At 30.4% G+C, this 18,693-nt stretch overlaps 1 protein-coding gene across 1 annotated transcript in view; it reads right to left on the bottom strand.

Annotated features, from left to right (window-relative positions):
• Nucleotides 1-4,567: 4,567 nt before the first annotated feature.
• The window catches only part of grip2b (glutamate receptor interacting protein 2b), a 163,106-nt gene continuing 148,980 nt past the window's right edge, over nucleotides 4,568-18,693 (bottom strand). The window contains exons 22-25 of the mRNA XM_028447334.1: nucleotides 10,618-10,777; nucleotides 9,214-9,422; nucleotides 6,085-6,231; nucleotides 4,568-5,196 (exon numbers count right to left, since the gene is read on the bottom strand). Of these exons, the coding sequence (XP_028303135.1) occupies nucleotides 5,038-5,196; nucleotides 6,085-6,231; nucleotides 9,214-9,422; nucleotides 10,618-10,777 (675 nt within the window). The 3' untranslated portion in view covers nucleotides 4,568-5,037. The remainder of the gene's footprint in view (nucleotides 5,197-6,084; nucleotides 6,232-9,213; nucleotides 9,423-10,617; nucleotides 10,778-18,693) is intronic.

Below are 18,693 nucleotides of genomic sequence, written 5' to 3' on the forward strand. Positions count from 1 at the left end.
AATAAAAGCATCTCTTCTTGTCTTCCATTAGTGTTTTAACTGTTTTGTAAATAGGGCTCTTATTTTGAAGTTAAGAGGAAGTTTAGTCAGTAGTACAAAATCTCCGAAATGGCGGAATTAAATTTTATGGATCAAATAAGCACATGTTGATATTCAACAAATCTGGCCCTTTGGAGCATCCAGTTCGGCCCACAGGAGAATGTAAAAATGACAGAGAAACATGAATCATTGTGTAAATAAAACTCAACAATATATGCTGGTGTTATCACATAATGGCAGTCATTTTTCATTTTAAACTGTTAAAAAAACCCTCTATCTTTTCATTTACCTCAAATTATTACATAATATTTTCCTTAATTAAATAGAAAATGGTCACAAATCTAGGAAATTTGAAGCAAAGACCTTGTTGGGACTAATATTTATCACTTATTGCTTGGATATTGTTTCTTATGTATTTAGTATTTTATGTATATGTAGAAGTGCAAACTAAGGCACAATAATGTGGAAATGACTTGTTTTCCTGCATTAAATCTGTGGCCCTGCTCCGTATTTGGCCTTTGTACTAAAATTAGTTTGAAAACCAATGTTCTACTTGGTCACTTTCTCACTTTAAATGTTTTCAGAACTTTCAAAGTAAAGGTAGAGAATCAACAGAGATATTTAGCCTTTAGCATTTAAAAAATAGGGTTTTATAATTATTTTTAGTTAAAAATTGATAATCATAATAATGATGATGGAAATGATCTTTATTAGAACATGAACTGAAAATAGAAATGTTAGTCTTGGTTCTACACCAGGAGGGATATGACCATAAACGATAAAAAATAAATCTATTTAGGAGGCACTAAATATTGTTTTATTTCACTTATTTACAAAATGAGATTATTTAAAATGTGTGTTATCACTCATTAATTCCATCATTATAATCTATGTTTTTAACAGAATTCTGAGCAAAATGTTATAGTTGAACAAATGGGTATTTTTTTTGTGTTTTACCAACTTTTTAAATAAAAATGAACATAATATTAATAATAATAATAAAAAAATGTAAAAAAATCAGGTTGCCTGAAATATTTGGTAATTGATTAAAAAAAAATTGAGTAAAAACATGTTTCAATTTTTTTTAAATTTAAATTTCTTTTTCAAATTAAAACAAATTGTGAGTTTGCACTACTGATTATTTGTAATACAGTATAACAAACGTGATCAAAAAGTAATTACATAAAAATATGTCTTTAATGTCACCAAAAATGGCATCACGATCCAAAAAAGGTTGAGAACCACTGCACATACATACTCATTTTAGACTTAGTATGAGTAGTGTGTACTCATTGAGTGTGTAGTACGTTAGTGTGTCATTTCGAACACAGCCGTATACTTTACGCCTTCAGCCATGACATCATCACCCCTGACTTACACAAATAACCTCATCATCATCATCACTTTTTCAATCAGGCGACCATAATGTTACACATACGCACACACACACGCACACACACAGTATAAAAACAACAGAATAACTATAGGCATTTCTCAGCACGATCGCTTTTAAATCTTTGTTTTTTTTGTACAAAAATGTTTGTTTTTTTGGCCCTTTTTTTAGTTTTACATTTTTTGGCACCTTCCTTCCGTCATCCATGTCCGTGAGAATACTTACAGTGAATGGTATTCAACAGTGTGCTTCTTATTTGCTTGATGATTAAAAAGTGCTCAGACAGCAGTTATTAATGTACCTTCTGTTGCATACAGTGCAGTGTGTGCTTTTTTTAATTTACTTATTTATGTCGTGTTGTTCGGCTCTCACAGTGGGACCATGAACGGACTCAACCTGAAACTTTACCACTTCTTCTTCTTCTTCTTCTTCTTCTTCTCTCTAAAACACACACACAAAGAAAATACATCCAAAAAATCTACTGTACGTGCACGCTCACACGTACACACTCACACGTGTTGAGGTTTAACTAAGTTATGTAACGGATGGAAAGAATGAGACACAAGAAAGAGAAAAAAACCAAAGTTTGGAATAATGTTACACGAGTGTTTCAGGTTTTTTTTTTTTTTTTTCCAAATCATGTGAAGAACTTTTGACTCTTTACATTATTTTGTACTTTTCTCCTCATGCAAATCTACCAGTAGTTGATTCACATTTTTTTGTGCTTGAAATTAATCCAGGGAGGAAAATAAAAGTTTAAATCTGTTAAAAGCAGTTGTATAAACTTTTCTTGGGAATGATTTATTGGACTTAACTGGAAGTTAGGAGTAATTTTGAATAACTGTATCATATCCAATCATAACTAGTAGCATTCATTCAAAAATATTGCAATTAAAAAGCATAACATTTCAAATAGGGATGCAGAATTCTGAGAATTTTCAAAGTTCGAAACTTTCTATGGGAACAAAGAGGAATTATAGCTCCTGGGCAGCAACAGCCAGGGCCAGGCAATTTTGGGCAAAATTTTAAAATGGTGTCAGAAAAATTCAGCTTTTGAGATAAATTTCTGAATTTCTGAAATTTGAGTTTTTCTAATAAAAATTTAAAATGTGTATTTGCAAGTATATGTTTATGTCAACGTTTACAGTCAAACATTTTGATTAACTTTAGGCTCAATGTTTAATAAATCATAAAAAATGATGAGCTGTACTAAATTTGGTGTCAATTGAGCATAAATTGTGGGAGGCGGTTTAATAAATGTAACAGTTTTTGATGAAAACAGGACTTCAGAGTTTGTCATGTGACTTTGTGCCATGTTTGGTGATTGTTCTCACATGGGAAGTGGGATTTACTGGGAAAAAGAAGTAGAAGTAGTAATAGTAGTAGTATTAGAAGTAGTGTAGTAGTAGAAGTAGTTGCAGTAGAAGTATTAGTAATATAAGTAGCAGTAGTAGTAGTAGTAGTAGTAGTAGAAGTAGTAGTAGTAGTAGTAGTAGTAATAGAAGTAGTAGTTGTAGTAGAAGTAGAAGTAATAGAAGTAGTAGAAGCAGTAGTAGAAGCAGTAGTAGTAGTAATAATAAAATTGTTGATGGGAAATTTTCAAAATTAAAGATTGGCTCTTAACAGAAATATAAAATATTGTTTTGAAATTTCATCGATCAGTTTATATTTAAATTACTCCTATATTTCTGTTAATTCCAATAAATAATTCCCAATGAAAAAATCATATTTTTAAATATTCCCAAAAATTGCTGGTCCTAATTTCTTTGGAACGTTTTGTGTGCCTGTGTAGTTCTACTAAAAAGCTCAGAGTGTCAATACTAGAACGTGTGTAGAAAAATACTAGGTAGATGTAAAATGTGCTCAGAGGAAATAATCCAATAGAAACGTTCCCAGTGGTTTTCCTCTCGTTGTCATTTTGTTCCATAGCAACCAACAGACACAGTTTAAAATACAACAAAAACCATTGAATGTTCCTGAACACCGTTTGTGTGCTTGTTGTTATGGAAACAGAAGAAAACAGAGAACTGGGAACATTTTGTGTCCATAATCCAAAAAAAGACTGACCTAATGTGATCATTAAATAATCTGTTCTCTTTCTTTTCAAAGCTTCGTTTTGGATCCATTTATTGCATGTGCTGCTCATCTGTGTTTGTACGGAACAGGATTAGGGACAATTTTGGGCAAATCAAGAATAAAGTCAAAATGTTGAGATTAAAATTGAAATGTAGTCGTAGTAGAAGTAGATTAAGTATTAGAAGTAAAAGAAATAGTACAAGTCGTAGAATAACAATATTGTATTTTGAGTTTATGTTCGAAATTTCATCTTTAATCTCAACATTTCTATTAGAATCTCATTTTTTCTACTTTTATGTCATCTTTTCGACTTTAATCTTGTTTTTCCAATTTTAATCTCGTCTTTTCGACTTTATTCTTAAGTTTTTGTCTTTAATTTAGTGTTTAGTGTCAGTTTTTGTTTTCATAAATCTTGTTTTTTCGACTTTAGTCTCGACATTATAATTGAACTTTATTCTCAAAATTTCAACTTTAATCTAGTCTTTTCGACTATCATCGCGACATTTTAACTTCATTCTCGAGATTTTTACTTTAATCTCAAAATTTCGACTTTAATCTTTGTTTTTTTATTTTAACTTTAGTTTTTTTTTACTTTATTCTCATCTTTTCTACTTTAATCTTGGTTTTTTTTTACTTTAATCACTTGGTTTTTTTTTTACGTTTTTTAGACTTTATTCTTGTCTTTTTGACTTTAATCACGTGTTTTGACTATAATCTCATTTTTCCAACTTTAATTTAGATTTTTCTACTTTATTCTCATTTTTTTTGATTTTAATCTTCTGTTTTTATCTCTGATTTTGTAATCTCGACATTTTAATTAAACTTTTTTCTTGAAATTTCGATTTTAATCTCGTGTTTTCAACTTTAATCTTGACATTATAATTAAACTTTAATCTCAAAATTTCAATTTTAATGCAGTCTGTTTTTGACTTTAATCTCGTGTTTTCAATTTTAATCTTGTGTTTTCGACTTCAATCTCGACATTATAATTAAACTTTAATCTAAAAAATTTCAACTTTAATCTAGTCTGTTTTTGCCTTTAATCTGTTTTTTTTTTTACTTTAATCTCGACATTATAATTAAACTTTAATCTCAAAAAAATTTAAACTTTAATCTAGTCTGTTTTCAACTTTAATCTCGTGTTTTCGACTTCAATCTCGACATTATAATTAAACTTTAATCTCAAAAATTTCAACTTTAATCTAGTCTGTTTTCAACTTTAATCTCGTTTTTGGACATTAATCTCTTTTTTTCGACTATAATCTCGTGTTTTTAACTTTAGTCTCGAAATTATATTTCAACTTTATTCTAGAAATTTTAATTTTAATCTAATCTTTTCAACTTTAATCTATTTTTTTCAACTTTAAATTAGTCTTTTCGATTTTAATCGTGTTGTTTTGACTTTATTCTTAATTTACCCCTAATTTATTTCCCCATAAAAATTGGCCCTAACCCTGTTCTGTAGTGTTTGGAAACCAAAGTGTGTGTGTGTGTGTGTGTGTGTGTGTGTGTGTGTGTGTGTGTGTGTGTTACAAGTCCAAAATGGCGTCTAATGTGTTGTTATTGTCCTCTGGGGAGTCCAAAGCCAATGGGTTCCTGCTGACCACCAGCTCTAGTCTGTCTCCAGCTTCTGTGATGAGAGGAACAGCCAGACAACAGTCGAAGTCTCTGGTTCTCACGTGGTTCACCTGTAGAAACAACCTGTATATTAGGAACAGTAGTTACACTTATTCACCATGTAAGCCCTGCTTTAAATCTCACACACTTATTAAGTAGAAATGTTGCACACAGTTAATATTCGTCACTTCAAAGAGAAAGCTGATATGTGAGTCAATATTTCCACAAAAGTACATTTATACCTAATTTTTGTGTGGTTTTGAAAATATTTGTCTGTGGGTTTTTTTTTGTTTTTGGTGTTTTTGTTTAATCATTTTTGTACAGTATGTTCTTTAGGAATGAAACTGAAAAAAAAATCTTAAATGTCATTTCATTTATTTCTGTCATTTTTTGACCAATTTGTGTTTATTTTGGGGAGATTTTGTGGAATAATTTGAGAAAAAGTGCAGGATTTTGGAAAAAAAAATAGTGTTCTTTCAACAACAATTCACAACTGAATTATTTGGTAATTTACACAATAATTCATGTTTTCTCTGTCATTTTTTTCACTTTCTCCTGCGGGCCAAATCGGATGCTTTGAAGGGCCGGATTTGGCCCCTGGGCCTTCAGTTTGACACAGGTGACCTAAGCAATTTGTCTCCCTGGGTGAGTAATATTGTTGTCTATTTATAGTTACCTAAAAAAATATACACATAAAATGATAAAAAAAATCCAAACTATTAATTAAATATATGGATAAAATAAAAACTGTCCAAACAAAATGTAAACAAAAAAAAAACTGTAAAAAAGTGACATAAAATATATTGTACATACACAATGAATAAGACACTTCACAAAATAAGATATTAAACAAACTAGTACTAATACCACATATTAGGATTAGTAAAAAATCACTATATTACAATTCTATCATGTTTTCATATCACATTTATAAAGACATGTGAAGTGATGTTTTTTACCTGCAGGATTCTGTCGTACGGTCTGAGTCCAGCTCGGTCTGCAGGTCCGTCAGGTCTGATCATGTTCACATAAACTCCTTTCTCTAAAAAACCATCGGACACGCTGAAGCCAAAGTCATCGCTCTCAGGATCTTTGATCACAGTGACCTGAACATGTAACACACCAGCTGTGGTTGGTTTATATATATATATACAGTATATATATCACATGATCAATATTTCAAATAATGACCAATCTGAGCGTTAACACAGGAAACAACAAAGAGTTACTGTGGATTATTGAAATCATTTTGTATGTTTTTTTTTTAATGTTTTTGTTGTCACATTGTGTACATTTTACTCTCCTTTTGTGTATTTTGGTTGTAATCTTATATATTTTTCTCTTGTTTTGAATGTTTTTAATGTAGCTTTGTGTGTTTTTGGAATCACTTTGTATTATTCTTTCTATTATTTTGAATGTTTCTGTTGTCATTTTGTTCTGTTTTAGGGCAAACAATCATTTCTACGATAGAAAAGCTGATTTTTATGTGATCGAGGTGTTTAACAGCTGTCAATGATTGTTTAATAAAACTGATGGTAATAATTACCAACACAGTAGCAGTTTTATATCTCACTGATTATGATGTTATATATGTTTTATGTCTCACTGATGTATGATGTTATATGTGATGTTATAAATGATGTTATATATGATTTTATATATGATGTTTTATATCTCACTGATTATGATGTTATAAATAATGTTATAAATGATGTTTTATTTCTCACTGATGTATGATGTTATATGTGATGTTATAAATGATGTTATATATGATTTTATATATGATGTTTTATGTCTCAATGATGTATGATGTTATATATGTTTTATATCTCACTGATGTATGATGTTATATATGATGTTATAAATGATGTTATATATGATGTTTTATTTCTCACTGATGTATGATGTTATATATGATGTTATAAATGATGTTTTATATGTTTTATATCTCACTGATGTATGATGTTATATATGATGTTATAAATGATGTTATAAATGATGTTATATATGATGTTTTATTTCTCACTGATGTATGATGTTATAAATGATGTTATATATGATGTTTTATTTCTCACTGATGTATGATGTTATAAATGATGTTATATATGATGTTTTATTTCTCACTGATTATGATGTTATATGTGATGTTATAAATGATGTTATAAATGATGTTATATATGATGTTTTATTTCTCACTGATGTATGATGTTATAAATGATGTTATATATGATGTTTTATATCTCACTGATGTATGATGTTATATATGATGTTATAAATGATGTTATAAATGATGTTATATATGATGTTTTATTTCTCACTGATGTATGATGTTATAAATGATGTTATATATGATGTTTTATTTCTCACTGATGTATGATGTTATAAATGATGTTATATATGATGTTTTATTTCTCACTGATTATGATGTTATATGTGATGTTATAAATGATGTTATAAATGATGTTATATATGATGTTTTATTTCTCACTGATGTATGATGTTATAAATGATGTTATATATGATGTTTTATTTCTCACTGATGTATGATGTTATAAATGATGTTATATATGATGTTTTATGTCTCACTGATTATGATGTTATATGTGATGTTATAAATGATGTTATAAATGATGTTATATATGATGTTTTATGTCTCACTGATGTATGATGTTATATGTGATGTTATAAATGATGTTATAAATGATGTTATATATGATGTTTTATGTCTCACTGATGTATGATGTTATATATGATGTTATAAATGATGTTATATATGATTTTATATATGATGTTTTATATCTCACTGATGTAAGGGCTCCCCATTGATTCTAAATAGATTTCTCATCATTGCTCTGCATCAATTGAAAGGTTTGTTATAATGATTTTAAGTCACATGGTCTCTTACATAACGTAGTAGTGTACAGTAGAAAATAGCACGTTCTTCATCTGAATGTCAGGGTTACAAACTAAAGGTGAAATATTCAGATTTTAGGTTGTTATTAAATCACGTTCACGTGGTTAATGAGTGATTGTTTTATCACGACGAGGCCACAAAAATGTGACTGTATCTGATCTGAGGGTCACATGATCAACATTCACGTCAGCATTTAGAATAACGACCAATCAGAGCAGAGCATTAACGCAGCAAAGAACAAAGGCTTTCTGTGTTTTTGTCGTTTTGGACTCATTTTGTATATTTTTCTCTTATTTTATGCATTTTTCTGTTGCTTTTTGTATTTTTTTGTATCTTTGTGTATATTTGTTGTGATTTTGTGTGTTTTCTGAGCAAATTTGTGTATTTTTGCATTTTCCTATAATTCTGGGCCATTTTGTGTATTTTTCTGTTGGTTTGTGTTTTCTACTTGTTGTTTTGTATTGTTTGAGTCATTTTGTGTATTTTTGTTGTCGTTTTGTGTTTTTGGAAGATTTTTGTGTGTATTTAAAAAAAAACTTGTTGATGTTGATGTTATTTTTCTGTATATTATTATTTATAGTATTTTTTTTTTGTTGCATTTTTCTGTAATTACAGTGTGTATGTTTTTAGGGGTCATTTTCTGTTAATCTGTGGATTGTTTTTGTTGTTTTGTATTGTATGAATGTTTTTAGATTTTTGTTCTCGTTTTGTGTTTTTGAAGGATTTTTTTGTGTATTTTTTTATTTTATAGCCTTTTCTGTACTGTATACTGTATTTGTAGTGGGTTTTTTGACCAAATTTGTGTATTTGTCTTTTTTTTGTTTTTCTGTATGTTTTTGGGGTCATTTTGTATATTTTCTCTTTTAATTCATGCATACTTGTTACTTTTTATTGTATGAGTCATTTTGAGAATATTCATTCTCCTTTTTTTGTTGTTGCATTTTTTGTATAAACTTGTGTATGTTTTTGGGGGTTATTTTGTGTATTTTGCTGCTGTTTTGCAATTTTGTAAATGTTTCAGTTATTTACACACACATCGCATGCTTTGTACAGCGCCTGCTAATTGCACACAAAGCAAATGTACCTGCAGTTTAATGCCATAATTCAGTCTCCTAATGTAGATCAAATATATAGAGACATTTTGCTGAAGGAAGACGTGCACGTTCTCACTGACTTTGTGCAGCTCCAGAGGCGTTGGAGACAGAATTCCCTGCATCTCTTCTTTGATGCGACGCGACTCCCACGTCCTCTCAGACACTCTGAGTGAAGCTTTGGGTTTGGACTCGTGATGTGAGAGTGGAGACTGGTCGTCTGCGAGGATGTGGGGCCCGTGGTGCAGGAGGCCCTCGGGGGTGAAATGGAGCTCATCGTGCAGGTGGACATCTGAGAACAAGGTTTTACACAAACATTCACTCACACACGCAGATTCAATGAGTAAGAAAACAAAAGACTTCCAAAGAATACGAAAGAAAAAGCAAAATAACTAACAACATGCAGGAATATTCTTATACTGTACTGTTGTATATTTTTTTTGCCCTTTTTCTGCAACTACACTAAACTCGCCATATTTTAACCTATTTTCATCACTTTTTCTTGCCATATTTTTGCTCCTTTTAATGCATTTATGCTACATTACTCTCATTTCTGACACTTCATCACATTCCAATGCCTACATTTTTCCACTTTCAAGACATTTTCTGCACTTATAAACCCTTTCCACCACTATTCCACCTATTTTTGACCCAATATTGTCACTTTTAACCTCTTTTCAACGTAATTAATGCTTATTTTGACCAATTTAACCACATTCACATGCCCATTATTTGCCAGTTTAAACTAATTGTTCCAATATTGACACTTTGAACTTTTTAACCACTTTAACCAAAAATTTTAGCCCATTTTTGCTTATTTTTACCCTTTTTCTGTAACTACACCAAACTTATCATATTTTAACCTATTTTCATCACTTTTTCTTGCCATATCTTTGCATATCTTTTAATGTATTTTTGCTATATTACTCCCATTTCTGACACTTCTCCATCACATTTTTCCTCTTTCTAGACATGTTCAGCACTTATAAACCCTTTCCACCACTTTTCCACCTAATGTCACATATGTTGACCCATTATTGTCACTTTTAACCTCTTTTCACCAGATTTCATGCTTATTTTTTGCCAATTTAACCACATTCACGATTAGTCATGGTCATTATTTGTTCCAATGTTGACACTTTGAACCCTTTTTACAATTTGTTCTGTCAGGTTTTGTCCACTCTAATTTGCAACTTTTAACCAATTTATGTGGTTTTTAAAATCCCATTTTACCACCTTTTCCACCATTTTTGGTCACTTTTAACCCATTTTATTTCTGATGAAAACAAGGATTTCTATCTTTAAGATGACTATATACTATGGCCCTAATAATAGTAAACTTCCTGGAGAACCACTGCCGTAGACGGACATGTTCAAGTTTTTTTTACTTCCTTCTTTCTCTGCTTTCTTGTGTTTCCAGGAGGACAGTGATTGGCTGATGTTCAATGACCTGATATATTGTTTATTATTGATCTCCTCTCACTAACCGTGATGAAGCTGGTTCTCCTCGTGCAGGTGGGTCCCCTGGTGCAGCAGTGAATTCCTCCGCAGAGGGCTCATCCTGTTGTGGCTCATCATTGGTTCCTCTGAAGGTTTGCCGACACCGTCCACACCCAGACTGAGGGCTGTTCCTGTCATGATGGAGGCCTGCACACAAAAACACACAAAATGACTCAAAACACACCAATATAAACCAAAAATACACAAAACACAAAGACAATAAAATGATAGATGTTTGGCTCCCAAAGTAAACGCACAAAATGACAACAACACACAAAATAATGGCACAAAGAATACACAACATTAAACTTATTATTATTATAATTAGTTCAGAAAATACACAAAATGAAAATATACAAAATAACAAAGCGACACTCACTGACACCAAAAACACACAAAATGACGCCATAAAACCACTACAAAAATCCAACTTAAACAAAAAATGACACCAAAACACAGATAAAAAGCCACAAAAATAGATACATAGATAGATACATAGATAGATAGATAGATAGATAGATAGATAGGTAGATAGATAGATAGATAGATAAGTAGATAGATATGTATATAGATAGATAGATAGATAGATAGATAGATAGATAGATAGATAGATAGATAGATAGATAGATAGATAGATAGATAGATAGATAGATAAGTAGATAGATATGTATATAGATAGATAGATAGATACGTAGATAGATAGATAGATACGTAGATAGATAGGTAGATACGTAGATGGATAAATAGATAGATACGTAGATAGATAAATAGATAGATGATAGATAGATAGATACGTAGATAGATAAATAGGTAGATAGATAGATAGATATGTATATAGATAGATAGATAAATAGATACGTAGATAGATAGATAGATAGATAGATAGATACGTAGATAGATAGATAGATACGTAGATAGATAAATAGATAGATAGATAGATAGATACGTAGATAGATAAATAGATAGATGATAGATAGGTAGATAGATATGTATATAGATAGATAGATAGATAGATAGATAGATAGATAGATAGATAGATAGATAGATAGATAGATAGATAGATACGTAGATAGATAGATAGATAGATACGTAGATAGATACATAGATAGATAAATAGATAGATGATAGATAGATAGATAGATACGTAGATAGATAAATAGGTAGATAGATAGATAGATAGATAGATAGATAGATAGATAGATAGATAGATAGATAGATAGATAGATACGTAGATAGATACATAGATAGATAAATAGATAGATGATAGATAGATAGATAGATACGTAGATAGATAAATAGGTAGATATATAGATAGATAGGTAGATAGATATGTATATAGATAGATAGATAGATAGATACGTAGATAGATACATAGATAGATAGATAGATAGGTAGATAGATACATAGATAGATACATAGATAGATACATAGATAGATACATAGATAGATACAAAGATCTTACTTCAATCTCTCTCAGTAATTCTGATTGGCCACAGGTCTCCAGGTCCTCTAGTGCCTGACACCAAAAACTATCTTCTGGATCCAGTAAAATACCGTCTGGTTGGCCCATAAATCTATTAAACAAACACATAAAAACACTTTGTTTTTTACACCGTTTACGTCAACTAATAATATCATTGGCCAGATCAGCTGCAAAATATGACTTACATAAAACACCAATAAGTGATGATGTCATTAAAAGGTCATTTTGTCTCTAGATATGGGGCACTGATTGTAAAGTTCCACATGCTAAAATAAACAGAAACCTTTTGCAACAATTAGCAACAAATCGCATTTAAAAAACAAGTGAATTTTTTTGTTATTTTTGAGCAGATACACAGCAATATCTGTGACATTTACTTTTCTCGTAAAAGTATAATGTTACTGTTTTTTAAAAATGAAATCTAAATGTAAACATAATTGTTAAATATTAAATATCAAATCTAAATCTAAATGTTGAATCTAAATCTAAATGTTAAATATTAAATCTAAATCATAAATTTAAACCTAAATGTTAAATATTGAAAACAAACCGAAATGGTAAATAATACATCTGAATCTAAATCTAAATTTTCAATGTAAATCTTAAATCTGAATATAAAATTTTAAATGTAAATCTAAATGTTAAATATTGAATCTAAATCTAGATGTTAAATCTAAATATTAAATGTAAATTCTAAATATTAAATCTAAATGTTAGATTTAAATCTAAATCCTAAATCTTAAATGTTAAATCTAAATCTAAATATTAGATTTAAATATAAATGGTAAATGTAAATCTTAAAAGAAAATCTTAAATGTTGAATCTAAACCAAAATCTAAATATTAAATGTAAATCTTAAATGTTAAATATTACGGGTGAAACTAAATGTTTAGCTTACACCCAAATTTTAGAAGTACCAAAATAAAAGCTCATTGATGTGAAAGAGCACTATACACGGAGTGATTTGTTGCTAAATATTGCAAAACGTTGCCGTTTATTTCAGCAACTTTACAATCGGTGCCACATATCTAGAACAGTCATGTGTATATATCTATAGAGAAGCAACTCTTTCTGCTTCAACCTAATCTAATCCTTTAACTCTTTGTCTGACTAGATTAATTTAGCATTTTGTTCCTCTCGCCATCCTCCCACAATCCCTCTCTGCCCCCAGTGGCGTTACATAACTATCCTCACAAGGCTTATCTCTATGACTCAGCAATAAACTCTATGCACATCAATGCACAATAATACACAATACACAGACATGGAAACGTAGTCAGCCTCAGCGGCTCCAAATAATCTCTACGATCAATACTTTATCACAGCGTTTCATTGGATTAAAACGACGTATATGTTGTACTAGAAATAGCTCGTGGTGAATTTGCAGAGTAATGCCTTTAAGATTACAGGCTAATATGATTACATAACAAAAATAATAGAAAAATATAATAATAATAATAATACTAATAATAAATACATCAATAATAATAATAAATAATAATAAAAGCATTAAAGGAGGAACATTAGAGCAGGTAAGAGTTCAAGCTCAAAGATGGAAACAAGTGGACCATGATGATGATGATGATGATGATGATGATGATGATGATGATGATTCTTGTCCAGAGCTGCACATCACATTGGTAGTAACGGACAGGCCAGTGGAAAATAGGACAAAATGCATGATGGCACCACCGCCTAAAGACTTGCTTGAGGAATTTAATTAAGCAGAAACTGATGTGAAACGTGAACAACTTTTTATACTATAGACTATAAAAGTTGGATATTCTATGTATTTCTACTAGAGGTGGGACTCAATCAATTCATTTAAAATCTAATTAATTAATCTCGACTAATCTAAAATAATCTCTTACCAGTATTTGACATGAGAAGCAACGCTTTCTAGTTTAAATGTATTTTGGTTTATGACTGAATCAATGAAAACTATAAATGAGCTTAAACAATTAAATACTGTTTATTATTTCCATCACTGAGTGCTAACATAATGTAAATATGAATAAAGAATATCATGATTGCATTGTTCACAAACTTGAATTTAACGGAGCAATACTGATGCTTTTATGAATTCTTGATAAACTTTCTGAAACAAATGTGTTTTTGCGTATTAAAATAAAAAATATACAAAATGGCAACAATACACAAAAAAAACTACAAGACAAACACAAAAAAAAAAAAAACAAGAACAAAAATATAAGACAACAAAAACAAAACGTTTTAAAAACACACAAAATAAGTAAAAAAAATATATATATATATACACAAAAATAATAATAATCAGAAACACACAAAATGACATAAAAACACATAAAAACACATACAAAAAATTAAAAAATAAAAATAAACTTAACCCAAAAACAATTATATATATATATATCAGAGGTGGGACTCAATAAAAAAATAAAAAATCTAATTAATTAGAGACTTTGTCAATAACTAATCTCGATTAATCTAAATTTAAGTACGGTAAGCGATATTCATGCTTTTCTGGATTCTTGCTTTACTTTCTCAAACAAATGTGTATTTTGTGTATAAAATTTAAAAAACTAACTCTTTCTTAAACTATTTCCACACAACTGGCCTTTTGTTTTCCATCTGCGTTTTTTTTAATTTAATTTTTTTTTAATTAATTCAAATTAACGCCTTCGAAGCACAGCAACGTGTTCTCCTCTCGTTCTCCTGTTTATTGTGTTGTGGTCTGTGCATCAGTGTTATGGGTAAACTGGGAACTCGTGCAATGAAGAAGGTTCTGCACTGTTTGGTAACAAACGGCTGAAATAACACGTAACAAGCAGATTGTGATGTTTGTAGATAAATGAATAGAAACATTCGTCCTCACCCTGATGGTTTGTCCCAGTCATCTTCGCTAAAGCCTCCGTCGCTAAACGGGTAGTTCTTCCGACGCCCAGGAGGGGGCGTTGTGCTGCGCTGCTGCTTTGTGCTTCGCCACTCGTGTGGATGGAGAGCAATTCCAGCTCCCTGCTGACTGTACGTGCCTGAGCAGGGAAGAGGAAATACAGTGAAAACCAAAATTAGAAGAAAAACATACACATACTGTAGAGGACAACAAAAACTCAAAACAAAAAATAAGAGAAAATTATACAAAATGACAAAAATAAACACAATAAACTAGAAACGCACAAAATATAATAAGAAAAATAAGATTTATCAAAAAAACACAAAAATGACTCCAGAAAACACAAAATTACCTTACAAAAATACCCAAAAAGAAAAAAACTACCGAAATGACTCCAAAAACACACAAAATAAAGATAAAAATATACAAAATGGCCACAATACACAAAAACAACAAGAAAAACACACAAAAAAACAAAAGAACAAAAATATAGTAAAACAAAAACACAAACCGACATCAAAACACAAAATATACAGACATTAAACAATCTGTGATTTACTCGCTAACTTTAGCCACCAGAGTGTGTAAACCCAATGTTTAAGGGAAAGTAAAGGTCCCTTAGGAGAGCTTTTCTTCTCTGCTTCATTGTCTAATAATAATAATAATAATAATAATAATAATAATAATAATAATAATACATCTTATTTGTAATGCATTTGATACCAAATCTCAAAGTGCTACAAGATTAAAACAATAAAACACAACATATATTAAAAACAAAACTAAAAAAAAAGCATTTGCTGTTAAAAAAACAAAAAAACAAACCTCAGAGTTGGAACTGTCGCCCCCTGTGGTCATAGATTATTTTTCAGGTCAAAACTGATTTAATCCTCTTTGGGTAAAAATAAGAGGTTTACAACAACATCTTTAACTTTTCCTGATTGTTTAGAGCAAACAAAAGCAGCACAAATTGTCTTTGTGACTAAAAAGTTGATAAATGATTAAAAAAACTGTTAAATGATCTAAAAATCAGGCTGAAAGTTTCACTCCAATAGAAAACAAAGGGATGTTTACAGGCAGTGGGGCCGTGTGACATCATCAATCACATGATTTCAAGATGGAGGAACACAGGCTCTAAACTTTAAAGTAGTCCCATTTTTAAAAGTGAATTAAATGACTATAGTGCATAATAATGTGTTTTATTAGACATACATCTACTAATAAGGACATTTCAAAGATTTTAGGCCAGATGTGTAAAAACAGGGGAGGGTCCTTGAAGTGTCACCTTGGCTGCCGTATCCAGCGTCCAGGCCTGATCCGTCCCATGAGTCCATGGCTGAGTCCACACTGGGAATGGTGGTGGAATAAAGCTCTGAGAGTTTATTGGTTTGTTGACTGTCCGTCAGATCATCCTCAGGGTCACTGATGTCGTTCTCCGTCGTGTCCTCGCCCTCTGTCGCTGCTTTCCTTTCCTCCAGATCTTAAAATGTTAAAAAGATCAATTATTGGCTGGTTTTTTACAGTCAACAGTGAGAATATTGTTTAATTTGGGACATTTTGTAAAAAGAAACAAAAAAAAACTTAAGGAAAATTACAAGATTTTAGAAAATAAAAAACTGAGAGTTCTTTCAACAATTTCAGATGAAAATGACTGCCATCATGTGATAGAAGCATGTAATGGGGAACACAGGGATCCCTGGTAAATATGTGGAGTTTTATTGAATTTGTGTATTTGGAGGAGCTGAGATATCTACAATTTAATTATTTGGTCATTTACACAATAATTAATGATTTCTCTGTCATTTTTACTTTCAACTGCGGGCCGAATCGGCTGCTCTAAAGGGCCAGATTCGGCCCACGGGCCTTTAGTTTGATACGTGGTTTAGTGTTTTTGGGGTTTTTTTTCAAATTTGGGAATAACATTCATGACTCTCATGAACATAGTTATTTACTTATTTTAATCTCTTTTCTGTAACATATTTGGGATTATTAACTATATAGTCCTCTGTCTCACACATCCTCCTCTACTTCACTTTTACTGTGAAAGAGCTGTTCCAAATCCTCCTTCTCATTGACAGTAAACTCTAAAGCAGTGGTTCCCAAACTGGGGTGCAGGACCACATTGCAGAGGGTACGCGGAAAGATTTAACAATTATTAAAAAATAATCGAGACATGTTTCTAGTTTCTTTTTAGGCTTTTTAAAAAAAAAAAAATTATGGACGGATTCACCACAAACTAACAGTACTTTTGCTCAATAAAACACTATATTTCCTGGTTATTTATTGAAACAGGATTATTTTACGCTATAGATGCCATAATAAGCTAGATTATACATAGGCGACTGTATTTACAAACTAATGAAGCAAACACATGAAATTTGCATTGGTGGCTTCTTTAAAATAAATGTCACTTTAAATTACACTCATTGTTTGTAATTAGTAGATTAAACCTTAGAGACACAGTTAGGGGTTTAGGAGAGCTCGCTGTTCCATAAATTAAAAAGCATATGATTAAATTACATAGAGGGAACTTATGATATGAAGGCAGTACATGGGACAAAATAATTTATAAACCACTGCTTTAAAGTATGCACTGTATCACAAGTTTTACACAACTAAAACAGCAACGATAATAGGAGGGTTAAACCTAGTAAACAGTGTTTTATTGGGATCACATGATAACAGATATAACAACACTTACTGTCGAGCAGTTTTTTTATCTTCAGCGTCACCGTCTCTCCAGCCATCTGTAGAAGATGGATGGCTTCACTTAACGGTTTCCCTTTCAGACTGACGCTGTTGATAGCCAGGATACGATCACCTACATGTATCGCTCCTGTCCTGCAGACACACAAACACACTAAGTTATTTGTTCTTATTTATTTTAAACAAATATTGATATTTTTTATTTATTTTACGCCAGTGCTTTTCATATGCATATTACACAAAGGTACTAAATAAAAATAAGCAAGGAATTATCTTCAAAAAACACCAAATTAATGCATTTAGGCAAATATAATGCCAAAAAACTTAGAAATATATAATATAATGCCAATGAAACTTTGACATAAAGCTATATTTAATAGGCTATTACATGTATTTGACCTGATTTAATTGTTTTGTTTTTTTTTGCTTAAAAAACTTCTTTAAAGTAAAAGAAAAAAAAAACTTTTTTTTTTTTTTGAAAGATCCTTCAGTGATATTATGTCCTAAAATTTGCACTTTTTCATTTTCTATTTTTTTTTTTTTTTACAAAACAATCTTTTTTTAATGCAAAGGGAAAGTGGACACCTAAATAATAATACATATTTTACAGTGAATGTATTTTTTTCTATTTATAATTGTCTTTTTTGCATTTACAAAAAAAATTAAAATATTTTGTGAGATTCTAATTTAGATTTTTTTTAATGTTATATATATATATATATATATATATTGCATTTACAAAACAAATTGTTTTATTAAATTTGGTGTCATTTTAATGCAAGATAATATTTTCTGAACAATTTGAGCCCGTTTTTGCTTATTTTTACCCTTTTTCTGTAACTACACCAAACATCATATTTTAACCTATTTTCATCACTTTTTCTTGCCAAATCTTTGCTACATTTATTGTATTTTTGCCACATTACTCCCATTTCTGACACTTCTACATCACATTTCAATGCGTTTTCTGACACATTTTTCCTCTTTCTAGACATGTTCAGC

Source organism: Gouania willdenowi, chromosome 5, assembly GCF_900634775.1.
Source record: "Gouania willdenowi chromosome 5, fGouWil2.1, whole genome shotgun sequence".
In the NCBI taxonomy this organism is placed as follows: Eukaryota; Metazoa; Chordata; class Actinopteri; order Blenniiformes; family Gobiesocidae; genus Gouania; species Gouania willdenowi.